This window comes from Hippichthys cyanospilos, chromosome 2 (assembly GCF_059441005.1).
Source record: "Hippichthys cyanospilos isolate Australia breed blue-spotted pipefish chromosome 2, RoL_Hcya_1.0, whole genome shotgun sequence".
In the NCBI taxonomy this organism is placed as follows: Eukaryota; Metazoa; Chordata; class Actinopteri; order Syngnathiformes; family Syngnathidae; genus Hippichthys; species Hippichthys cyanospilos.
In genome coordinates this window covers 3,488,099-3,509,629 of record NC_142370.1, presented here as the reverse complement: position 1 = coordinate 3,509,629, position 21,531 = coordinate 3,488,099, and the positions used below count along the sequence as shown (strand labels likewise).

Genomic DNA, 21,531 nt, shown 5'->3' with positions numbered 1-21,531 from the left:
ACATTTTTTTAAAGAGTCCGGACTTTAAATCACAGATACTTCAGTATTAAGTCGATACTTAAGGACATTAATTCCAGATACTTAAGTATTAAATCGATACTTAAGTATGTGGGATTGAATGTCTGGACTCTTAAAAAAAAAAAAAAATTGGCATTGAATGAGTTAAGTTCCATGGAATGAATGGAAATTTTATCTGATCTTATTTTTAATTTGTCTATATATATATATATATATATATATATATATATATATATATATATATATATATATATATATATATATATATATATATATATATATATATATACACACACACACACACACACATGTATTGTATAGAACACAATAAAATGAAGTTAAAATACATAAATCCAGAGGAAGGAAAATGCCCCAATCAAAATTTGTGGTTGTACAACTTCTTTGCAAGGAGTGCAGCAAAGAATTGAACATAAAACATAACAGGACATAAAATGGTGCTGTAGTGTCATTTTGGACACAGAGTGGCACCCACGTAATGATATATATGTAAGACAGAAGCTTTAAAAGAAAAAAAAAAAACTCACAAAGACGTCATGTAGAATACATTGGCGCTATGCACCAACAGCTAAGCTGTAAAGTAAACTTGAAAATAAATACAAGACTGATTGTTTATAATACAACATGGACCAAAACTGGCTGTCTGGTAATGGCCCAGATGGCGACCCATAGTCATTGTGAATCTCTTCGGTGCAATCGAAGGATTTTACCTGCGCGAGCATTAACATGACAAAGCTAGATGCTAAAGCTAACGCAACTGTTCTACTTTCTGTAACTGAAGCAATCAGCCAGCTATTTGGCACAAGTGGTCGCTTTCGCTTGCAAGTTGCAGTGCTAGTCTTGGCATTGCATGTAAAAGAAAGATTTTTTTGTGTATTGTAACGGTCATTGTTGTCAAGCGTGAGGAAGCCTGTGGACTACAGCTGAGTCAGTTAGTTGTTATTGAGTACAAGCATGAGTTGCGACTGACAGCAACTCAGGACCACATGCTTGTTAACGGTTTTTCCTACTACCTCTTTCAATAAAACAAGCGATTGGACAGAACAATGATTGAGTGAATCCTTTAGCACATTCAAAGGCATTTTAGTATTGTAGACTAATGGATATTGGTCCTATATCTGTTTGTTTTAATACTTCATGAAATCATCTTGGAGGCTGTATTAACCCTCATACATCTGACACTGACACCCCTGCACTAGGAAGTCAAAAATACGGAAAAACCTGGCCACCTTTTCCATCTGAATGCTCTCTGACATAAAGTTATTGTATGTCATCAAAATTATACCATCGACCTTTTAAGCTGAGCTTCAAGCCTTTGATTGTTTGGTGATTAAGTACAGTGGTACCTCTACTTACACACATATCGTCATGAAAAATGTATCTTACGAAACGCCTTGGTGGAAAAATCCAGATACAAAAGGCCACATTGTTGGCATATGAGAGGATCGCACCAACATGACTGTAATATACAGTAATACGTTATCACAACCAATAATGTCTACCATATTTGTTAACAGTTTATGATGCATTTTGATCTTAACTCGTTTCATCCACACTTCCCACCGCAATAAACACCTTAGAACCAACAAACATAAAATTGACATTAGCCATGGCCAACATTGTAAAATTTCGCATAAAAAAACTAATGTTACATACCGCTTTAGACTGTCGTGTCTGACGTTAGCATTGTTAGCACGTCATTTGCACTCAAGCAATGACATCACTCAGGAATCACTTCGCATGACCCCAAACTTAACTTAAATTACATGCCCAAAATAACCCCAAAATATATATATATATATATATATATATATATATATATATATATATATATATATATATATATATATATATATATATATATATATATATATATATATATATATATATTATTGCTCCTGCAGCCTTGTAAATGATTCCTAGATCACTGGAAACATAAAATAAAAATGTCCGATTTCAACTTCCTAAAAAGGTATCTCTCTTTGCCCCCATCACCAACACACCAGCACCATCCCAAGGCAAACAAGTGAAGTGGATTCATTGCTACAATTAATGTAATTAATTTAAAGGGTTTAGGAGCAATTTGGGTTGCTTGGAACGCATTAGTCTATTGACATGTAAAAAGCAGCTCTACTTAAGAAAGATTCACGCTACGAAATTACTTCCGGAAAAAAATAATTTCCTAAGTAGAAGTACCACTGTATTAGAACATCAATAAAGTGAAGATTATTTTTGAAGAATTTTGAAGCTCAAATGTCCCCCTTTCTGGAATGACCCATATTCAATGATATGGTGGTGAATGTAGTTTGGTGCTTTTGCCTCCCCACCAGAGGGGTTTTCTAAATTTGGCAACACAGTAAGATGCCCAAATCTTCCAAGCGACTGTTCCACAACATTCAAGACAAAGAGGAGTCTAAACTAATCAGAACCAAGGTGAAGAGGTGACAGAACAATTGGATTACCTTAACGCGTGCTTTCTCCGGAAAAACAACCCAAAATGGAAGAAGAACTCATGTGTAAATCGAATATGGGAGTCAGTTTGAAAGTCACTCCGGAAATTTCCAATACATGTCCGCAAAACACTTCAAGTGTTTGGACAAGGTGGAGAACTGTAGGCTACTACTTGCACGGGACATTAGAAGAGGAAGGTAATGCAGTAAGGTTTCAAAGAAGCAGCTCACCGAAATATGGAGAGTCAGTCAGCAGCACAGTCATGTACCAGGGAGTATCTATCAGTTACATTGAACTTTAAAGCAGTAGACACGAAAACAACTTTAAAAATACAAAAGAATAAAAATAAAAGAAACATGTTGTAGGTGCTACGAAAACGTTTTCCCCACTACCTGATTTCTGTTTTTTGTTTCCATATTTTATCACTTGCAAAGGTTTATTTTCATCAAACCAATATTAGTATAACACTGACACAACTCAGCCAATTGCAGATGAACAACCATTCACGCACCCAACCACACCTAAGGACAATTTAGAGTGTCCAATATACTTTTGTAGAATTGTTTCAACTCTGACATAATGGAGGGTTTTTCTTGCATGAACTGCCTATTTAAGGTCACACCACAGCATCTCAATTGAGTTTAAATCCGGACTTTGACTTGGCCACCCCAAAAGCCAATTCTTGTTCTGTTTGAGCCATTCTGAGGTGGGCTTGCCGGTCTGTTTTGTAATCTTGTTCTGCTGCATAGTCCAAGAGCGCTTGAGTTTGAGGGCGCAAAAAGACGGCTGAATGTTTTCCTTCAGCACCTTCTGGTTAGAATTTGTTTTTCCATCTACCACAGCAACTTGTTGGAGTCCTGATGAAGCAAAGCAGCCCCAAATTATCACACTGACACCACCGAGCTTTACTGTTGGCATTATCTTCTTTTTATAAACTATGTGCCATTTTTACACCAGATTATCAGATCGGATTATCGTCACACGCCTTCCATAAAGTCCAATTGTCTACTTGGTGGTCTGTTTTTTATCTTTGTCCGGCTGCATAGTCCAAGCGCGCTTGAGTTTTTGGGCACAAATTGATGACTGAATGTTTTCCTTCAGCATCTTCTGGTAAGCGTTAGAATTAATATTTCCGTCTATCACAGCAAATTGTCCTTGTCCCGAGGAAGCAAATCAGCCCCAAATTATCACACTGGCACCCCCATGCTTTACTGTTGGCATTATCTTCTTTTTTTGAAACACTGTGCCATTTTTACAACAGATTATCAAGCCGCACACCTTACAAAGTCCAATTGTTACAGAAATTTTCTCCCAAGGATCATCACGTTGCTTTTGGCAAATGTGAGAGGAGCCTTTGTAGTCTTTTGTGACAGTAACGGTTTATGCCAGAGGACCCCCTCGTGGATGAGATTTTTGGCCATTGTCTTTCTTATAGTGGCGTTTTGAACACTGACCTTAAAGGGATAGCGTGTAAGGTTTAGACCGTTTTTCATTACGGACAGCAGCAGAGGGTGCTGCAGGTGCTGCATTTACCATTGTTCGTGGCTATAACAAACATGGCAGCCTCCAGAGAAGTGCCACCCCCCATGTAATATAAATAAATGATAACTAGACCTATCATTATATTTAAAACATATTGTTGGTCATTATGAACACATTTCATTTGCAAGTTTTTGAAAGTTAAAATCATTTAATTGATTCTTTTTTTTAATGAAAAACGGTCTAAATCTTACACACTGTCCCCTTATCGAGGTCAGCAAGGCCAGCCGTTCTTTGGATGCATCCTAGGTTCTTTTGTGACTTCCTGGTCAGTTGTTGCACTCCTGGAGTAATCTTTTTTTAGTTGAGCAGTCGCAAGAAGGTTTGCCACAGATTGTAGGTGATTTTCTTGATTCAACAAAAGTAGTGGCAGTAAGGTTTGTGGCCTTTGATTGCATCACTGTTTGGATTGATTGGTTTGAGGAAATGAAACCTTTCCAAGTGAAAAATACACAACACAGAAGTTAGGAAGAAAGCAAAGACTTTTTCACAACAGTATTCTGAAAGTGACATTTTTGTCCAAAACAATGAGCATTTAGCCGTTTGTTTTCCACACTGCCCACCCCCCACTCACCTAAATGAGTGGGACACAACAGCTGCCTTTGATTAAATACACTCTTGCGTGAACACACACGCATGCACACACTCTAAATCTGAAATTTCATTTTTCCTATAAAATTAAATCATTCATCCTTCTCAATCATTGTCAGTGCTCGCTTAGCGCTCATTTCATTGACAAAAAAAAGACAGGGTTGTTCCATGGAACAACAGTGCACAAAGATGGAGGAAGAGCCCTCAATGCTGCGAACCACCTCAGTCCACAACAATGTTGGAAACCACTTCCTATCGTGCCCACTGATCAGCTGACTGTCGTTGACTGCATTCTGAGACATGACCGTTTCCTCTCTTCCGCCTCTGCTCTTCTGGGAGGATCACACACAAACACGCACGCATGCGCGCACGCGCACACACACACACACACACACACACACATTAAATCTCTATTTTCCTTTTTCCTAAAAAATTACACCTTTCTTCCTCCTGTCAGAGTCAATGCTAGCTTAGCTCTCATTTCATTGACAAAAATTGAAAGAAAGGGTTGTTCCGCGGAACAACAGTGCATAAAGATGGAGGAAGAGCCCTCACTGGTACAACCTCAGTCCACAACAACGATGTAAACCAATTCCTATCGTGCCAAATGATCAGCTGACCCTTTCGCTGACTGCAGTCCGAGACTCGACCGTTTCCTCTCGACTGGGACAGGGAACGGCAGATGGGGGAACAATGTCTCTGAGCTCCCTACCCTCGGCCGCTGAATCCAAATCCACCTGTAGCTGAGCTCGGCCTTCTGCCTCAGACACGAGAACAACACTGTCTTCCGTCTCTACTCTTCCAGGAAGATCAGGGTGCACTGAGCTGAGAGGCCTCGCTGTGCTGTTAGAACCCCCATTTGCCTCTTGGCTTTGTGAGCCGAGCCCTGCCTCGATCCGTATTTGGGTTCTGGGAACCCCCTCCAAGCTTGCAATGGGGCTTGTGGTGCTCAGGTCTTGAGGCTGCTCGCTCTGCTGAACACAGACGAGGTTGGGTCTATTGGCCACTTGAAGAGATGGTTGTTGCGAGTGGGCCCTGGGCAGCTGTGGTTGAATCTGCTGAAAAGGTAGTAGTGGCGCTCGGTCCTGTGGGGACCTGGGTTGTGAGAGAGCATGTCTGGTTTGTGGTCTGCTTTGAATATGAAGTTGGTGTTGCAAAGGAGGGGTTAGCCGAGTGGAAGGCTGAGTCTGTGGGGACGGACTGTACAAAATTTGGGTTTGGGCAGAGGTCTTTGACCGCTGTTGTAGATGGGGTTGTGTTGTGGCTCTGGGATGTATTTGCGACTCAGGTGCGTCGTGGGTCCTGGTCTGAGTTTGAAGTTGAGAACATTGTTGAGTCTCAAAGAGGGGCCTGGATTGTGGTTGAGGTTGCACTGTTAGTGGGGACTGAGCTTGTCGATGAAGATTCCTTGTTTGGGGAGCTTGGACCTCCGAGAGTGATGGAGGTGGAGCATGCTCAATTGTACGCTGAGTTTTTTGTTGCTCTGAGGGTGGTGTTTTTGGGAGGTCTGGCTGAGGAGGAGGATGCTCGATGGGGGAGGACTGATTAATTGGAAGTTGAGATGGGACTTGGCTCTGACCTGGATACAAAGTCTGGCAGACCTGCAGGGGGCACGATTGAGGTGAAGGGTGTGGCAGTGGAATTGGGTCAGGGGCAGTGGGCCGTGATTCATTGTGTAGCTCAGTTTTGGGTCGGGCCTGGCTGGGAGTTCCAGATTCTAAAGGAAACTGATCCAAAACGGAACTCTGTTGGTGGCGATGATGATGGCGATGATGGTGATGGTGGTGGTGGTGATGATGATGTTTGTGTGGTGAGCGCTCCTTCCTTTTGTGGCTTTTAGAAGGACTCGTGCTACTGCTGCTACTCCTTCCTCCTTTTCCTCCCTTTTCATCAATGTCTTCACTCACTTCCTCCTCTTGACTTTCTGCTGTACCAGTCTTCTGCTTGTGCTTCCTCCCTTTGTGTGTTTTATGTCTAGGTGAATGACTTTCTTTGGTAGCAGTAGGCTGCCTCTGGGATTGAGACTGGCTCAGCTCCAAGGAAGCAAGGTGAACTTGAGGAGTTCCTGTTTGTTCCTTTGGAACGGCCTCCCCCTCGGAGGGCGCCATCCCTACAGGTTCTCTGGTGCTAGTTCCTGGAGTCGGCGATTTCGCCCTCTCCTCAATCGTCTCTCTCGTTTTGCGTTTTTTGATTGGCAGGGCTGTTTCCTGGACAACAGGTTTGCTGGAAGACTCCTTAGTGGCTCTGCGCTTTGCTTCAGCGGCCATGATGGCGGCAGCGGTGTAGCTCCCTGGTGCTGACATACTGGGGGTTGATGCTGACAAGGAAGATGTTGTGGCAGCTGTTGCTGATGCTGAGGCCAAGGCTGGCTTCCTGCCACGTTTTTTCGGTGTGGTCTGCTGGGGAGCAGGACGATCCTGTTCAGCTTTCCTCTTCCTGCCTGGACGAGACTTGACTGACGGGAGAGGAGGAGATGAAACCTGAAAAGTAATCACCGCACCCACAAATGTTATTTCTTAAAAATAACACGGCAACACTAACATGCCATAAATGTCCTTGTATGATCTGCAGCATTCTGGAGAAAACCACATAGTCATACCTTTGAAGTGGTGGGTGTGGTCTCACTGGTCGACCCCACTTTGCCATATGGCATCTTGACCAGCAGTTTTCCAGGAGATTTCTCAACTACCCGCTTCATGGCCACTCCCTCTGTAGCTTGACGCATCTTCCCACTGCCTAAAAGTAAAGCACACACATACCCTAACCAACTTCTTGTTCACTCAATACATACCGTCGTTGCACACCACCATTTTGTACCTTTCGGCCTTCCGCGACCTCTGCCAGACGGTTTGACCACTGTTGGTGTCTTGGGAGATTTCTTCTCACGGCGAGAGGGGCTTCCACGGCCAGTCACGGTGAAGTCAAAATCATCAGGGTCAGTCGTGGTATCGCCCACCTTCTGGAAGTAGGCGATGAGCTCCACCTTGGACCGGAAGGCCTTTCCCTCCGAGCTTTGCCGCAAAAAGAAGCTAAATGCTCATATCCACAATAAAAACATGGGCACACCATGTTTACAGAGCATCTTACTTGATTAGGTAGACGTCAAACTTCCCTGCGGAGCGTCCGGACTTCCTCTGCTTTAGCTTGCGGGTCCAGCCCGCAGGCAGCGAGGGGTCATTGTACAGTGGTCCGCGATCTCGGATGATTGAGCGTCGCTGCCTGGGAGAACCTGCAGACTCGCTACCAGCCACTGCTCGCGAGGGCCCTGCCACTGACTCTGACGGCTACCAGAGAGGGACCGACAATAAAAATGCTTCACAACCATGCTTCAAAATTAAAATGACTACATTGTTGGGTCAGCTTTCACTCACCGAGGTCTGTGACTCCACCTCAGATGGAGACAAGGGCGTCTGAGGGACAGCCACCTTTTCAACATGGCGTCGTTCCTTGTAAGCTTTCTTAGTCTTACCGTGAGGTTCTTGTCTCTCCTCCTGACCCTCTGGGGCCTCCTCTCTGTGAAAGACAGATTACATCACCAATGTCATTACTGATGTTGCATGTACCCTACTTCAAATAGATAAGTTCTTGAATTCTCATTGAAGAGATAACGTGACTTATTCAAGCTTAAAGCGCCTCAGTCACTAATCACTAACTGAATTTTTTTTTATCTCTTTGGAGATGTCACATTTCAAATGCATCTTCAAGATATCCAAAACATGATGAAGCGGAACCTCCTAATTACAATGCCTCTGGGCTAGTACAATCCAGTGTTCCAATAGATATTCAGGAAAAATACTAAAGGGTCATTTCATGCTATTCCGTTCCATTTCTGAGAGTCTTCTCAGATGACGATCACAGGCTTTCTGGAAAAAAATCATTCCGAAGATATTTTACAAGTTTCTCATGAACAATAATTGAATGGAGTGTAGTTTAGACCAGTGGTCACCATACACCAGGCTGCTAGTACCAGTCAACATAACACAAATTGTGACTGGACCCAAGAGCATGCAGAAGATGGGAAGTAGGAACAATCAGGCTTATATGCAGGAGGCGGTGAATGGGTGCACCTGGTGGTGATGAGGCTAATAGAAAGGAATGCGGTCAGACCAGTGCGTGAGGGGGGAGATGCTAAAAAGGCAGAATATAACTATGTCCCTTTTAGTCGCACAATGAGACACCCCCAATTTTAATTTACAAAATGTGCATGTTAATTACCATTGATTACACACACACACACACACACACGCACACACACACACAAAACACACACACACCCACACAGTGGGAGCACGTGTTACAAGATGAATCCGTTCCCCGGTTGGGCTCGTAAGGCGTAATTCACCGTATGAAGGGCAACCCAAACCTATGTTAAATAGCTAATGCGTTTAGAACTCCAGGTAAAAACATTAAAATTGATCATACATATTAAAAATTGGTACCAAAATAGTATAGTAGTGCTACATATATATAATATATATGTATACAATCAAAAAACATTATCAATAAAAAATATAGAAAGGATTTATTTACCTTTGAGGGACCCATGGCTAACCCTTCAACTTTAAATTAAGCAGTTAAATGCACTATAAATACAATTTTGTTACCACTAACAATCAAACAAAGCTTTATCGTTCCGCCATTTTGAAATGAGTGAGGCCGACCAACAGCAGACCAGCATCTCCATGAGGAGACGCTGACCAATAGCAGACCAGCATTGTAGTCACGCGTTGCAGGGTCCGCAACTGAAAATAAGTGTAATACCCAAAAACGCTTGCAGATGGAGACGAAACAACACAAATACAGCCAAGCAGGGTTGGGCAACTGTGTCCTGCATGTTTTCCAGTTTTCTCTACCTAACACACCTGATTTAAACCATTAGCTCATCAACAAGCTCTGCTGGAGTTTGAAAATAATCATAATCATTTGAATCAGGCATGTTTGAGAGAGAAAAGAGGAAAACATGCAGGACACCGGCCCCCGAGGCCTGGAATAGCCCAGCCATGCCCTAGGGTCATGACAATTGTTTTTGTCGCAAAGCCGGGAAAATATCATAAAGACGGGACGAAAAAACTTGTTGTCCCCATATTCCTTAGTAAGGCTAGCCTAGACTAGGCTAGTATTTCTTGATGATCTCTAGCATTGTTTCCACATAAATCGTCTTCTTACTTCTCTCTTTAACATCACTAGCAATCTAGGGACCCATGGCTAAACCATTCAAGTTTAAATTAAGCAGTTAAATGCACTATAAATACGGTTTTGTAACCACTCACGATAGAACAAAGCTTTACTGTTCCGCCATTTTGAAACAAGTGAGGCAGACCAATAGCTGACCACCATCTCCGTGAGGAAACACCGACCAGTAGCAGACCAGCATTGTAGTGACGCATTGCATGGAGGCATTGACGGCAACAGAAAATAAGTGCAATTACCGAAAAATGCCTGCAGATGGATACAAAACAACACGAATACAGACAAGCCTCTAGGGTCATGACAGTTGATTTTGGCGCGAAGCCGAGAAAATACCATAAAGAGGGGATGAAAAAATTCAGTATTCCACATCGCAACATGAAAAGAACGTAAGCTAGGGACGCTGTAACACGGGGGTCCACTGTATATACTTATATTTAATGATGTTATGACCCTTTCAAAGTCAGCCCACGTTGGGTGATAATAAGGCCAGGCTAGTGAAACATCCTCGGACATCCCGGTTGTTAAACAGATTCCTTTTCCTTTCAACAAAATAGACGATGTCCAACATTGGAACTGTTGTCTGTATGTGTCAGTTTGATTTTTTTTTCAATTCACAATACAAATGTTTTGAAACTACCAAGACAATTAATTAACACAAGTTAATTAATTTTCATAACCTATGGCAAAATTCAGAGGTGGGCAATTTACATTTTTGCTGGTCCGACATTAATCAGTCGTCAGTGCCCTGCGCCTCCATGTCATCGTCAGTTCACCTTTTTTTTTTTGACACAGAAAATTGTAATTGTCAGTCTATCGGTCAATCAGTCCATTGGCAACCCCCCCTCGCCAATTTCAGCCAACCACTTAAAGGTAACACAATTTCTGTAACTTTAATGCTAGACTAAACTTGAAGCACATAACATTTTTATAAGTGTAACTTGAAAACAAAGTCAATTAAGGGCATTTACCCTAAGGCAGGGGTGTCCAAACTTTTTGCAAAGGGGGCCAGATTTGGTGTGTTAAAAATGTAGGGGGGCCAACCTTGGCGGGCGTTCTTTACATATAACAGCAATTAATTTAAATACATTTCAGCGAGCCGTTCTGTTTCACATTTGCTTTTTCATTTTAATTTCAGCTATCTTAAGCATGTGTTTTGGTTCATTTGAAACGTGCATATCAAAATTGAATTGACATTAAATATTGAAATTGAATATTCACTTCACTTTTTTTTAACACTTCAACTTTTTTGTAACAGTTGACCAGAAGTAATTGTACTCTTGGGTGCAAATTACATTTGAAACAAAAATATATCTCACCATGGCAGTTTAATATTTATAAAAAATGTAAACACAATAACAGAGAAATGATCAAGTAATAGTCATATCAACAAGTGCAGGGCTCATTTAAAATATGACATCAGTAACTATAAATGTTGATTGGATTTTTAAATGGTTATTATTCTGGAGTGAAAACTTAAAAAAAAAAAAAAAGAATTTCAGAATTATCGTGAATGAAAAATGACTTGTCCGCATGAGTGTGATGGGTGAAACTGAGACCTGGAGTGAAGGACAAAGGCCAGGTGTGGCTCTATGGCAGTAGTATGGATGCGCAAGATGTCTTGAAAGTGAGAGCCCGATAGCTGTGTCCTCACCCGACCAAGCATAGTATTTTCTTACCAAATGCTCGAATCTCTCGGAACTTGTCCTTATCCAGCTGTCGGTAAAAGTTGTAAAATATTGCTGCTGTGAGATTAAACTAGCTTCAAGATGTTTCCGTTTCTCGCTGCGTTCATTACCTGTGATCTTGAGATATACGTCAGCATGTTTTATTTGGTAATGTCGCTTCACATTGAACTCAAAACAGTCACTGTCTCTTTACAAATGAAGTAGACACAGTTGTTCCGTATTTCAGTGAAGAAATAGTCCAATTTCCACTCATCCTTGTACCGTTGGCCCTCGCAGTCAAATTTCCTCCTTTTGTTGATTGTCGCCATTTTAGAAAGTTAGGGGCTCATACAGTCAATTACTCATATACTAATTTGCTGTTCCTAATTGAGCCTATAGATGACAGCAATTAGCACACGCACGTAACAGCGCTGCTGCCCAATGTATTCATTCTCCATGCGGGCCAGACGTTATTGATTTTAAGACTGAGGCTTCGGGCCGGATGGAAATTGACCACGGGCCGCATTTGGCCCCCGGGCCCGACTTTGGACATGTCTGCCCTAAGGTATAATAGACATCACATTGAATAACCAACATCTGAGTCAACGCAGGTGGGACAAGAGTGCAATTCACAAGCATGTCCACCAGATGGTATTATACCATGAAGAGGGGACGAAAAAACTCAGTATTCCACATCGCAACATGAAAAAAAAAACCTAAGCCAGGGACGCTGTACTGAAAGGCTGGCTTACCAACTTTTCAACTTTTCTAGATGGCTTTTAAAAAATTTCATTCAAATTTGTCTAAATTTCATCTGCCACATACACTACAAGTAAAACAAAGTATTGCTGATGTTGAATTGACAAAAATCGTCTTTCATTTTGGAATGAAAAAACTTTTATCTTGCAATTCCTGGCCAAGAGCCAATCAAAGAAAGCATGCAAATTTGTTCTGCCACCCATTGTTTACTTGAAAGAGTGACGTCCTTGGAGTATAAACGCATCCCAGAGTGCTCTTATCAGCAATTTCTTGATGTAAAGCATTTTTAAAAAGCAAAATAACACGCAAAAAAAATCTCTTAAAACTTCATTCCAAACATTGCTTTTAACTATTGGTTGGAAAGATTGTGTACAGTATAAGTTTTGGTTTATGAAACCAGGACTACAAATAAATCTCCAGTAAAGTCAGTGTAGTAGCCATAGGTGCACTTAGGTGGTACACAGGTCTGCATGCGCGAAATAAATCGCTCATGTTTAGCGCAGTGTGCTTCACTGCGCATTTGTGTGCCTACCTATCTTGATCCAAGACGTCCCGTGGCTTGATGCACACTTAAATCTCATGCAAAATTTACCACTCCTATGCCCAGGTAATATTCAGTCATCCTTCATTCACAAAAACGAAATGAGCATGTAAATGTACCCCCAGTTATTGCTAATGTAACCACGTTATTGAAGGGAGGTGTGCCGGACGCTTGTCGGCTGTTCTGCTCCCAAAGAAAGTGCAAGTGATGAGCCTCTTAAAACAGGAATTCAGATATATAATGTTATTGTTTTGAATTAATACAAAAATAAAAATAACAAATTCCTTTGCAAAGTTTTATTATTTTAAGATGTTTTTGACTAATGCCGACCGGTTCAGTATTTACAACTAATGTATTTTCTTAATGAATATTTTTAAAATAGCTTTTATTTCGTGAGGGCTATCTTTAGAGGAAAATGAAAACAGCACTCTTGCTGGCGGAAGAGACTGCGAGGTATGGCAGATAAGGTGTGTACCAAAAACTATGTCCTGGTGCTCATGTGAGTAACCCACAAAAAATATGATGTGGACCCCTGGTTGTAGCTGTGAATGACAAGTAGTGAATTGAACCAATCTAGTTTATTCTTTCAACTGAACCAATTTCTCCATTGCTTGGTGCCGCTAAAGCAGTGTTTCTCAACTATATTTTGCCAGGCCCCCCCTAGAAAAGAGAAAACTTTTTGCCCCCCCCCCCATAATAATAATAAGATTATTATTGATGAAAATTGTTTAAGTATATCTACACATGTATGCTTTTCAACATTAACAACAGAAAAACTTTCAACAACTGTTAATTGTTTATATGGGTTACAGCTTAGTCTAAAACGGAAAAAAAGGAGCAAGTGCACCAAAGTGCCTGAAACTAAAAGAAAATTATGAAAATGATTACTTTATTGCAATTACATTCCACATGAGAAAAACAAAGCCTTTTTCCTGGGATCATACGCGTCCCCCGGCATCACCTCGCGCCCCCCCCAGGGCGGCACGCCCCACTATTTGAGAAGCACTGCGCTAAAGTGACTATTGTCACATTGATTGTAGACTGATTGCAGTTTATACTATAAAGATGTAATATACCAGATAAACATGTAAGTCAGTTGATTTATATTTCGTATGCAAAAAGGGGTGTGGCTGGTTGACGGACATCAGATGTAATGCCTATACCGACAATCACAATGACGGATGAAAATTGCACTTGGATTTTTAATCTGCCTTTTTTTTTTCTTGCGTTCCCATTCATTCGTCAGTCCGTCAACATAATGGGAGTCCGTTGGCAACGGACTGATGCACAGTGCTGTCAAAGTGCCCACCTCTGACAACATCAATTACATGCACACCCCGCTTACTTGCTGCTTCTCCACCAATTACTTACCACTCTTTCCCCCTGATATAAATGTGAGGCCTTTAGAATTTATGACCATACAACAACATACAAACCTTGAATAATCATTATTAATACTGCAGGCAAAAGCAGTCTCCTATAATACATTGTTTTTCGTATAGTTAATTTCATGTCAATATTAAACATGATCCATCTGAAAAAAACAAAACAAAAAAATCCACACACACTATTATAACTACGCTGAGCACTATTCATGTCATCCTTCCATCTGTTGCCTTAATCATTGTCTTTGAGCAGTAGGCAGGGGACGCCCTGAACTGATCACTACCCAATCACAGAGCACACATAGATGACTTATTCACGCTCACAAACACAGCCAAGGCCATTATGGAACATCTAAAGTACCTACCATGCATGTTTTTGGAATTGTGGAATGAACGCAGAATACCATGAGAAACCCCACACATGCACTGGAGCCGGAAGCGAAACCGCCACCTCTGCACTTTGAGACGGATATGCTAACCACCCTACCGCCCACTCAGGTACTTAATTTCTGAAATATAATAATCTTGTCTTTTAAGCAGCTTTCTGACTTAAAGGGGCAGTGTGTAAGATTTAGATAATTTTTCATTAAAAAGGAATACATTAAATGATTGTAAATTTCAAAAACTTGCAAATGAATGTGGTCTTATCGACCAAAAGTATGTTTGAAATATAATCATAGGTCTAGTAATATTAAATGATATTACATGGAGGGTGGCACTTCTCCGGAGGCAGCTATTGATACGGACAATGGGAAATGCAGCACTTGCAGCACCTCCTACTGTCCATAAAGAAAAACGGTCTAAATCTTACACACACGCACACATCCTTTAACAGCATGACTTTGGTACTTCTTTTTGGAAGAAGTGCTGCAAAAAAGCAAAACAATCATTCGACACTTGCAGGCCTAAGCTCAATTCCGCACGGAGGAGCACTTTGAACTCTGAAGTTAATCCTATGTGTTTGTGTTAGTAGATTGGTACCTCTGTTTACAAAATTAATTTGTTCCGGAAGTCATTTTGTGACGTGAATTTAGCATAAGTAGAGCCGCTTTTTACATGTAAATAGCCATACCCATTCCAAGCCCCAAAACAATGCTCCTCAACCCGTTAAGTGAAACTTTAAAAATATAAAAATGCACCAAAATCTGTAACAAACACTTATTAAAATAACAATAGTGCCTAATAATCATGGAATTCAAAATACATGATTTAAAGCTCCTAAACCCAGTGGTGGGCCGTCAGGGACAGCAATAACTTCTCTGCTAGCCTAACATCACCTGGCATCATTATCATCCATCCATTTTCTAGAGCCGCTTGTCCCCACAGGGGTCGCAGGCTTGCTGGCGCCTATCTGGCTTCGGGCAGTAAGCGGGGGACACCCTGAACTGGTTGCCAGCCAATCGCAGGGCACACAGAGACAAACAACCATTCACACACCCAATCACTCCTAAGGACAATTTCTGTGCATGTTTTTGGGGAGCACGCAGGCTCGGGGAGAACATGCAAGCTCCACACAGGAAGGCTGGAGCCAGGCGGATTTGAACCGGGACCTTTGAACTGTGAGGCGGACGTGCTATTCACTGCGCCACCGAGCCACACTTAGCTCTACAAGTGAATACGTAAAATGTTAGCCGTAGCTCATGTTAACTTTGTGTTTGTTAGTTCAGCGGTGTGAACAGTTGGTGGAAAGTGTGGATGAAGCGTGTAAAGATGAAAAGTTCAAGAACGCAGTAAAAAGTGTCTCGTGCATAAACAAGCTCAGTTAGCATATTAATAAATTATAAAAATGCACCGAAAACTGTCGCCTTTTGCATCTTGAATTTTCTTTCATAACTAGTGACATTGATTTCCAGCAGAGGGGTTTTGTAACCTGAATTTTTCATACAACAAGGCGTTTGTAAGTAAGGGTACCGCTGTAGTTTGAGTGGAGGATGATGACGCGGGTAAGCAGCAGCCGCGATGTGAGCTGGTGGGGAAAGTTGGCCACACGCGAGAGATGGTCACTGATACTTAGCAGTTTAACTTGTTCAGCCTAAACTACCACCACGTTTCTGCGGAGTTTAAGCTGTGACAACATGAGGAGCATGTGGCGCCTGGCTCAGCAGCACCTGGGCAAAGGATGCTGACTTGAAGGGTTAGGGACATGCAACGGGAAGTACACAGGTTCGGTGCGTGAATAAAAAACTCACTTCCATGAAAACATTCTGTGTGGGTCAAATGACTAGTTAACAGCCTGCTAAACACCTGCGTGCCAATACCACTGTGGCCAAGGCTGGAAGGCAGCAGGCGGGCATGGCATCGTCCTCCCACAGAACGATCTCCGGGCGTGAGAGAACGTGTGCTCAAATCGGGGGTGGAGTAGCGCGGGAAGAAGGCCGAGCAAAGGGACGAGCTCTAACGGCAGCTAAAGTAGAAACGAAGCTGGAAGTTGGTGACGTATTCCAGTTAAGCTCCCTCTGCTATGAAAGGCCGGCGTAAAATAAGCGCACTTCGAAGGGAAATAAAAAAGACGACATAAAGATGGCGGAGGCAGCTAAGGCAGCGACACTTTACCAGGTGATGAAATGTTTGTTTGTTTTTTAAAAAAAAAGAGCTTACGTACATTCTCTCCTCCTCGCTCTCCACGGCAGCCATTTTTATTTAAATAAATAATTTTACATTAAAAAAAAAAAAAAACTCCAAACATCTCTGCTCTGCTGTACCCCGCCCCCTCCAACTCCCTTTCCAACCACAGTCACTTAGACAACATCGCGAGATGTGCATGTGAGCACTGACATGTCGAGAGGCAAAGGCGGACTGATTTCTCGCGAGAGATCAGCCCAGTGTAGCGTCAGTCTGGGGCTTCGAGCACTGCTTATAGGGAATAACGGCTCATTGAATTTTTTTTTTTTTTTAAATTACGAATATCAAAATTAATCATTACTTGTTATTTCCACGCGCTATTTAAAAACTTACGGGTCACAATAAGCATAAACTCTCTCTCTCACACACACACACACACACACACACACACACACACACACACACACAAACATGAAATAAATAAATAAATATATATATATATATATATATATATATATATATATATATATATATATATATATATATATATATATATATATATATATATATATATATACATAAACACACACATTCTTGTTTTTAACCCTTTTTCAAAAAGAAAAAAATTAAGGGATATATTACTTGTTTAAAAGTCTAGGATACTTTCAAAATTAGTTTAAAAATTCCCACTTCGATAGATTTGGTTACAGGCCCTGGGATTTTGTTGTTGTTGACACATTGGTATTTTATAATAACAATAATAATAATAATAATAATAATAATAATAATAATAATAATAATAATAATATAAAGATGACAGAGAAGGAAAATTATCACCAAACGCCATACATAGTAAGTCAATTCAAATAAGTCAAATCAGTGTAATCTATAGTAACACTCATATATAGCACATATTATCAATATATTTTGGCAGTACTAGATGGTTAATTGACAAGAAACTTTTCAACGCAAGCTACCTTGTTGACTGTGGTTGTGTATGGAAAAGTTGCTAAATGTCACTAGAATGTGTAGATAGGTGTGTAATGAACCCCTGGGATGCCATTTTATCATATTGCTACCATTCCCATGCCCACTGACATTTATTGAAAAGCGCAACGTGAGTGAAAGAGTTCAATGGGTTTGTTCACAGCTGTCTATCAAAGGCACACTGGTGACATCTTTGCCGTGCAACTTGACATGAGGTTCAGCACCAGCTGATCTACGTAGATATACTTGAAATTTGGTTATACTCTTAAAAAACATTTTGGGGAAACAAGAATTTTTGTTGCCAGTCCCTCTTTGGAACAGTTTTCCTGGCTACTGATCTCAAAACTAGGTATATATTTAATAATATTTAAAATTTATTCATGATGGCACTCCGTCAGAAACTAGAGGTACAATTTGGCCCTCAGATAAATTGGGTTTGACACCCCTGAATTAGGTTCACTAGACCAGGGGTCCCAAACCACCGGTAGTGGTCCACACCTGAAATAATGTTTTCTTTTTTATGTACTATCCGAGTCTGAACGATATTTTATTCTTAAAAACCTTTTATTTTGAAAACTGGCCGAATTATCCTTGATTTGTTTTGATTACCCGAGCACCAACAATTCACTCACAAAGAAGAAAAATGTGTCAGAGAGAGTTGTAGTGACTGAGTAACTTTTAAGTGAATTGATAGAATCGTAACTCAAACAGTAACTTATATTTATTTATAATTGGTAGGAGGAAAGTGTTTGCTTTCTTTGTCTCAAATACAATGGCACAGAGAAGGAGAACCAATCGCTTTTGGGTTCATCCAATCTATCAGCATAGGAGAGGACAATCTCGACCATGTGGAGGGGCTTTTTCTTTGTAAATCCGGATGTAGATCACATTCTTTTTCCTGTTTGGTGCTTTCTGAACTGTGGAATTGACCACGGCGGGGTACCAGATTTTTCAAGTCCTGCGTTAAGATGCTAGTTGGCTCCTCGGCTCGTCGCCACTGACTCTAGCCTTCTTGACCACCATTATCCGACTGCTCGGCTCGTCGCTCCAGGCCTGTCTTCCTGTCTGTTGCTAGCTGGCTGCTTGGCTCATCGCTTATGACTCTACCCTTTCCGCCCACCGCTGATTGGCTGTTTGGTTCGTCGTTGCTGGCCCGCTCGCCGCAAGTGGAGGTCGGCTCATCGCCGCTGGACTTGCCTACTTGCTGCTGGTAGACACAACTTTGTCAAATTGGTCCATTACACTTTTCCCTATTTTCTCATTACATCCCATTTCCACTCAAATCATGACACCTAAACAAAAGCAATAACTCTAACGGAGGAGGAATGCATAACATCTACACAGGTAAATGAGTAACAACAACAAAAAGATCTGTTCACATCCCCCTAAATCAACAGCAAGAACTCTTTAAAGGTTTTGTCAAAGTAATTCCGGACTCAAATAACACACAATTAGAGAAATGAGAAACTACAAGAAGTCAAAGAAAATCTACCATTAACACAAAAGCAAGTTGATGACATTAATTCAGGCCTCGCAAAACAGACACAAGACTCCAAAGTTAGGCAAATCCACAACATATGAGACACTTTATTGATTTCAACTGACAAAAAGGACTATTTAGAAGGACATTCTAAGAGAAATAACCTGGTCATAGATGGAGTAGAAGAAACAATCAACAAAACATGGACACATACAGAAGAATAAATAAAGCATATCTTCAGGGAAAAACTTCAAATACAGGACAAGATCGAGTTGGAACGTGCACATCGTACCGGAAAACTAAAACCTGGGAAGAGAAGACCCAGGCCAGTTGTTGTCAAATTTGAAAAACATAAGGACTAATCAAGGGAGCTACAAAAATCCAAACTTCTAAAGGGCACAAATATAGACAAAAAGGAGGACTTTACTGAGAGCGTATACCAGAAAAGAATTGCTCCCAAAAGTGAGAGGCACACGACATATGACAAATATGGTGAACATAAAGACTTTTGATCCTGAAAACAAACTTGACTCAGATAACAATTTCTATGCAAAAAACTTTGGTGATTATTATTGCACTGAAGAACAGTTACACAAAATATAAAAATGGACAACACCCTCTCCCTTATACACTTTAACAGAAGTCTCTCCAAAAAAAATACAAAAAAACAAAAGTATTTAAGCAAAATAAGTTCCAATTGATAGCAATATCTGGAACACGGTTTGATGATGATGGAAAAAACAAGCAATATCGAACTAGATGGATACAAATTTTTCACAATGGGAAGGAACAGAGGTGGTGGTGTTGCACTTTATGTGGACAAAACTGTAAGAACTAACAGGATTGAAAGTCTGACATATTCAATTCCAAACAAAGAAATGTCTAACTATTAAAATACCAGAGGTGAGCAACGTACTGTAGTTTGTTGGTTCGACATTCGTCAGAGCCCCGTTCCCTTTTCCGTCGGTCCGTCATTTGTCACCACGAGAGGACAAAATTTACCTTTTTTTCCCTGGTCCATCATCGTATTTTTCTCCACCACCAGGAGGTGAAAGCTGCAATTCTTATTCATCGTTTCACCACCAGTAGGCATAATTTGCCAATCATTTCTATGCCTAGAGGGCTTTGCCAATCATTTCTATGCTATGTTCGTTAGATGCTGATGTCTTTCAGACTGCAATCTATTTTATTTCTCAGTTTTAGTTTCTAGAGTCGAAATGATCACCGGCTCTGACTTTATAGTTTTCTGCTTTTTTAACACAGAATGAAGCCACGTAAAGAATTCCTTATTTAAGGGAAACTCAGAAAACAGTGATGGTACAAATGCCATTCGCGCACTGGATGTTATTAACATGCCTTAAATGGCTGTGATTCGATGCAAGTCGGCTATTTCTTTATCCCGGTCTTATATTTTTAGAAGACGGTTTTATTAGCGTTTGTCTGAATTTCATGCCATATACACTACAAGTAAAACAAAGCATTGTTGTGGTTGAATTTATTTATTTTTTTAATTAGTTTAATTAGGGAATTTAAAAAACTTGCATTTCCTTTCCCATTGCAAAATGCAAATTAGGTGCAACACCATTGTTGCTTGAGAGACCGCCTGCATTGCAAACAACCACGAGGTGTCCTCATTGAGCTTCACAAAGCCCTCTTTCCCTCACTCGGCCATGATTAATGTCCTAGTATTTTGTCAGCAAGACATTTATTAATGCAAACTATTTATAAAAAGCAAAATAAGGAAAAATCTCTTAACGCTTAATCCTAAACATTACATTTAACCTTTGGTCAGCTCGATTGTACACAGTATGAGTTTTGATTTTTTTTTTTTTTTTTTTTTTTTTTTTAAACTCCGACATTAAAAAGGGTGCAACTTCAAACAAGTTTGGTAAAATCAACCTATTATGATCAGCATTGATTTGACACAATTCTGGTCAATCATTCAGCTGAGTATTGTACTCCACCAATTGGTAGTGCTGTTAAGTGACCCTTTTTTTTTTAAAATTGATTTTAGATGAGAATCAACATAAGGCAAAAGTGTGTTTCAGTAAAAGGTGTTGAATTATGGAATGATTATGAAAACAAATTGAAAAAGCGTCACTTTTACTATGTTTAAAAAGATGTTAAAAAATGCAATGTTACAAATATACAGATAAATGTAAACCTAAACAACTGTACAAACACATGTTCATTCTCATTCTACCACATACATATTTGTTTTATTTTCTGTATTTTATTACAAGGTCACAATTTCCAATTTTATTATATGTTTTATTTATCGAAAACAAGGGGGTAGGACTAGTTAAGCTGTGAACATCTTCCTCATCCTTTGAATATACAACAGTA

General features: G+C 40.6%; 1 protein-coding gene across 1 annotated transcript; it reads right to left on the bottom strand.

The window, feature by feature from the left end:
• Positions 1-1,928: 1,928 nt before the first annotated feature.
• Positions 1,929-16,825, bottom strand: mecp2 (methyl CpG binding protein 2). Its single transcript, XM_088409183.1, has 6 exons — positions 16,759-16,825; positions 7,989-8,130; positions 7,705-7,901; positions 7,435-7,628; positions 7,217-7,353; positions 1,929-7,097 (listed from the first exon to the last, which is right to left on the bottom strand). The coding sequence occupies exons 1-6, from the start codon at positions 16,788-16,790 to the stop codon at positions 5,229-5,231; spliced, it is 2,571 nt and encodes an 856-aa protein (XP_088265309.1). The 5' UTR covers positions 16,791-16,825; the 3' UTR covers positions 1,929-5,228.
• Positions 16,826-21,531: the final 4,706 nt, after the last annotated feature.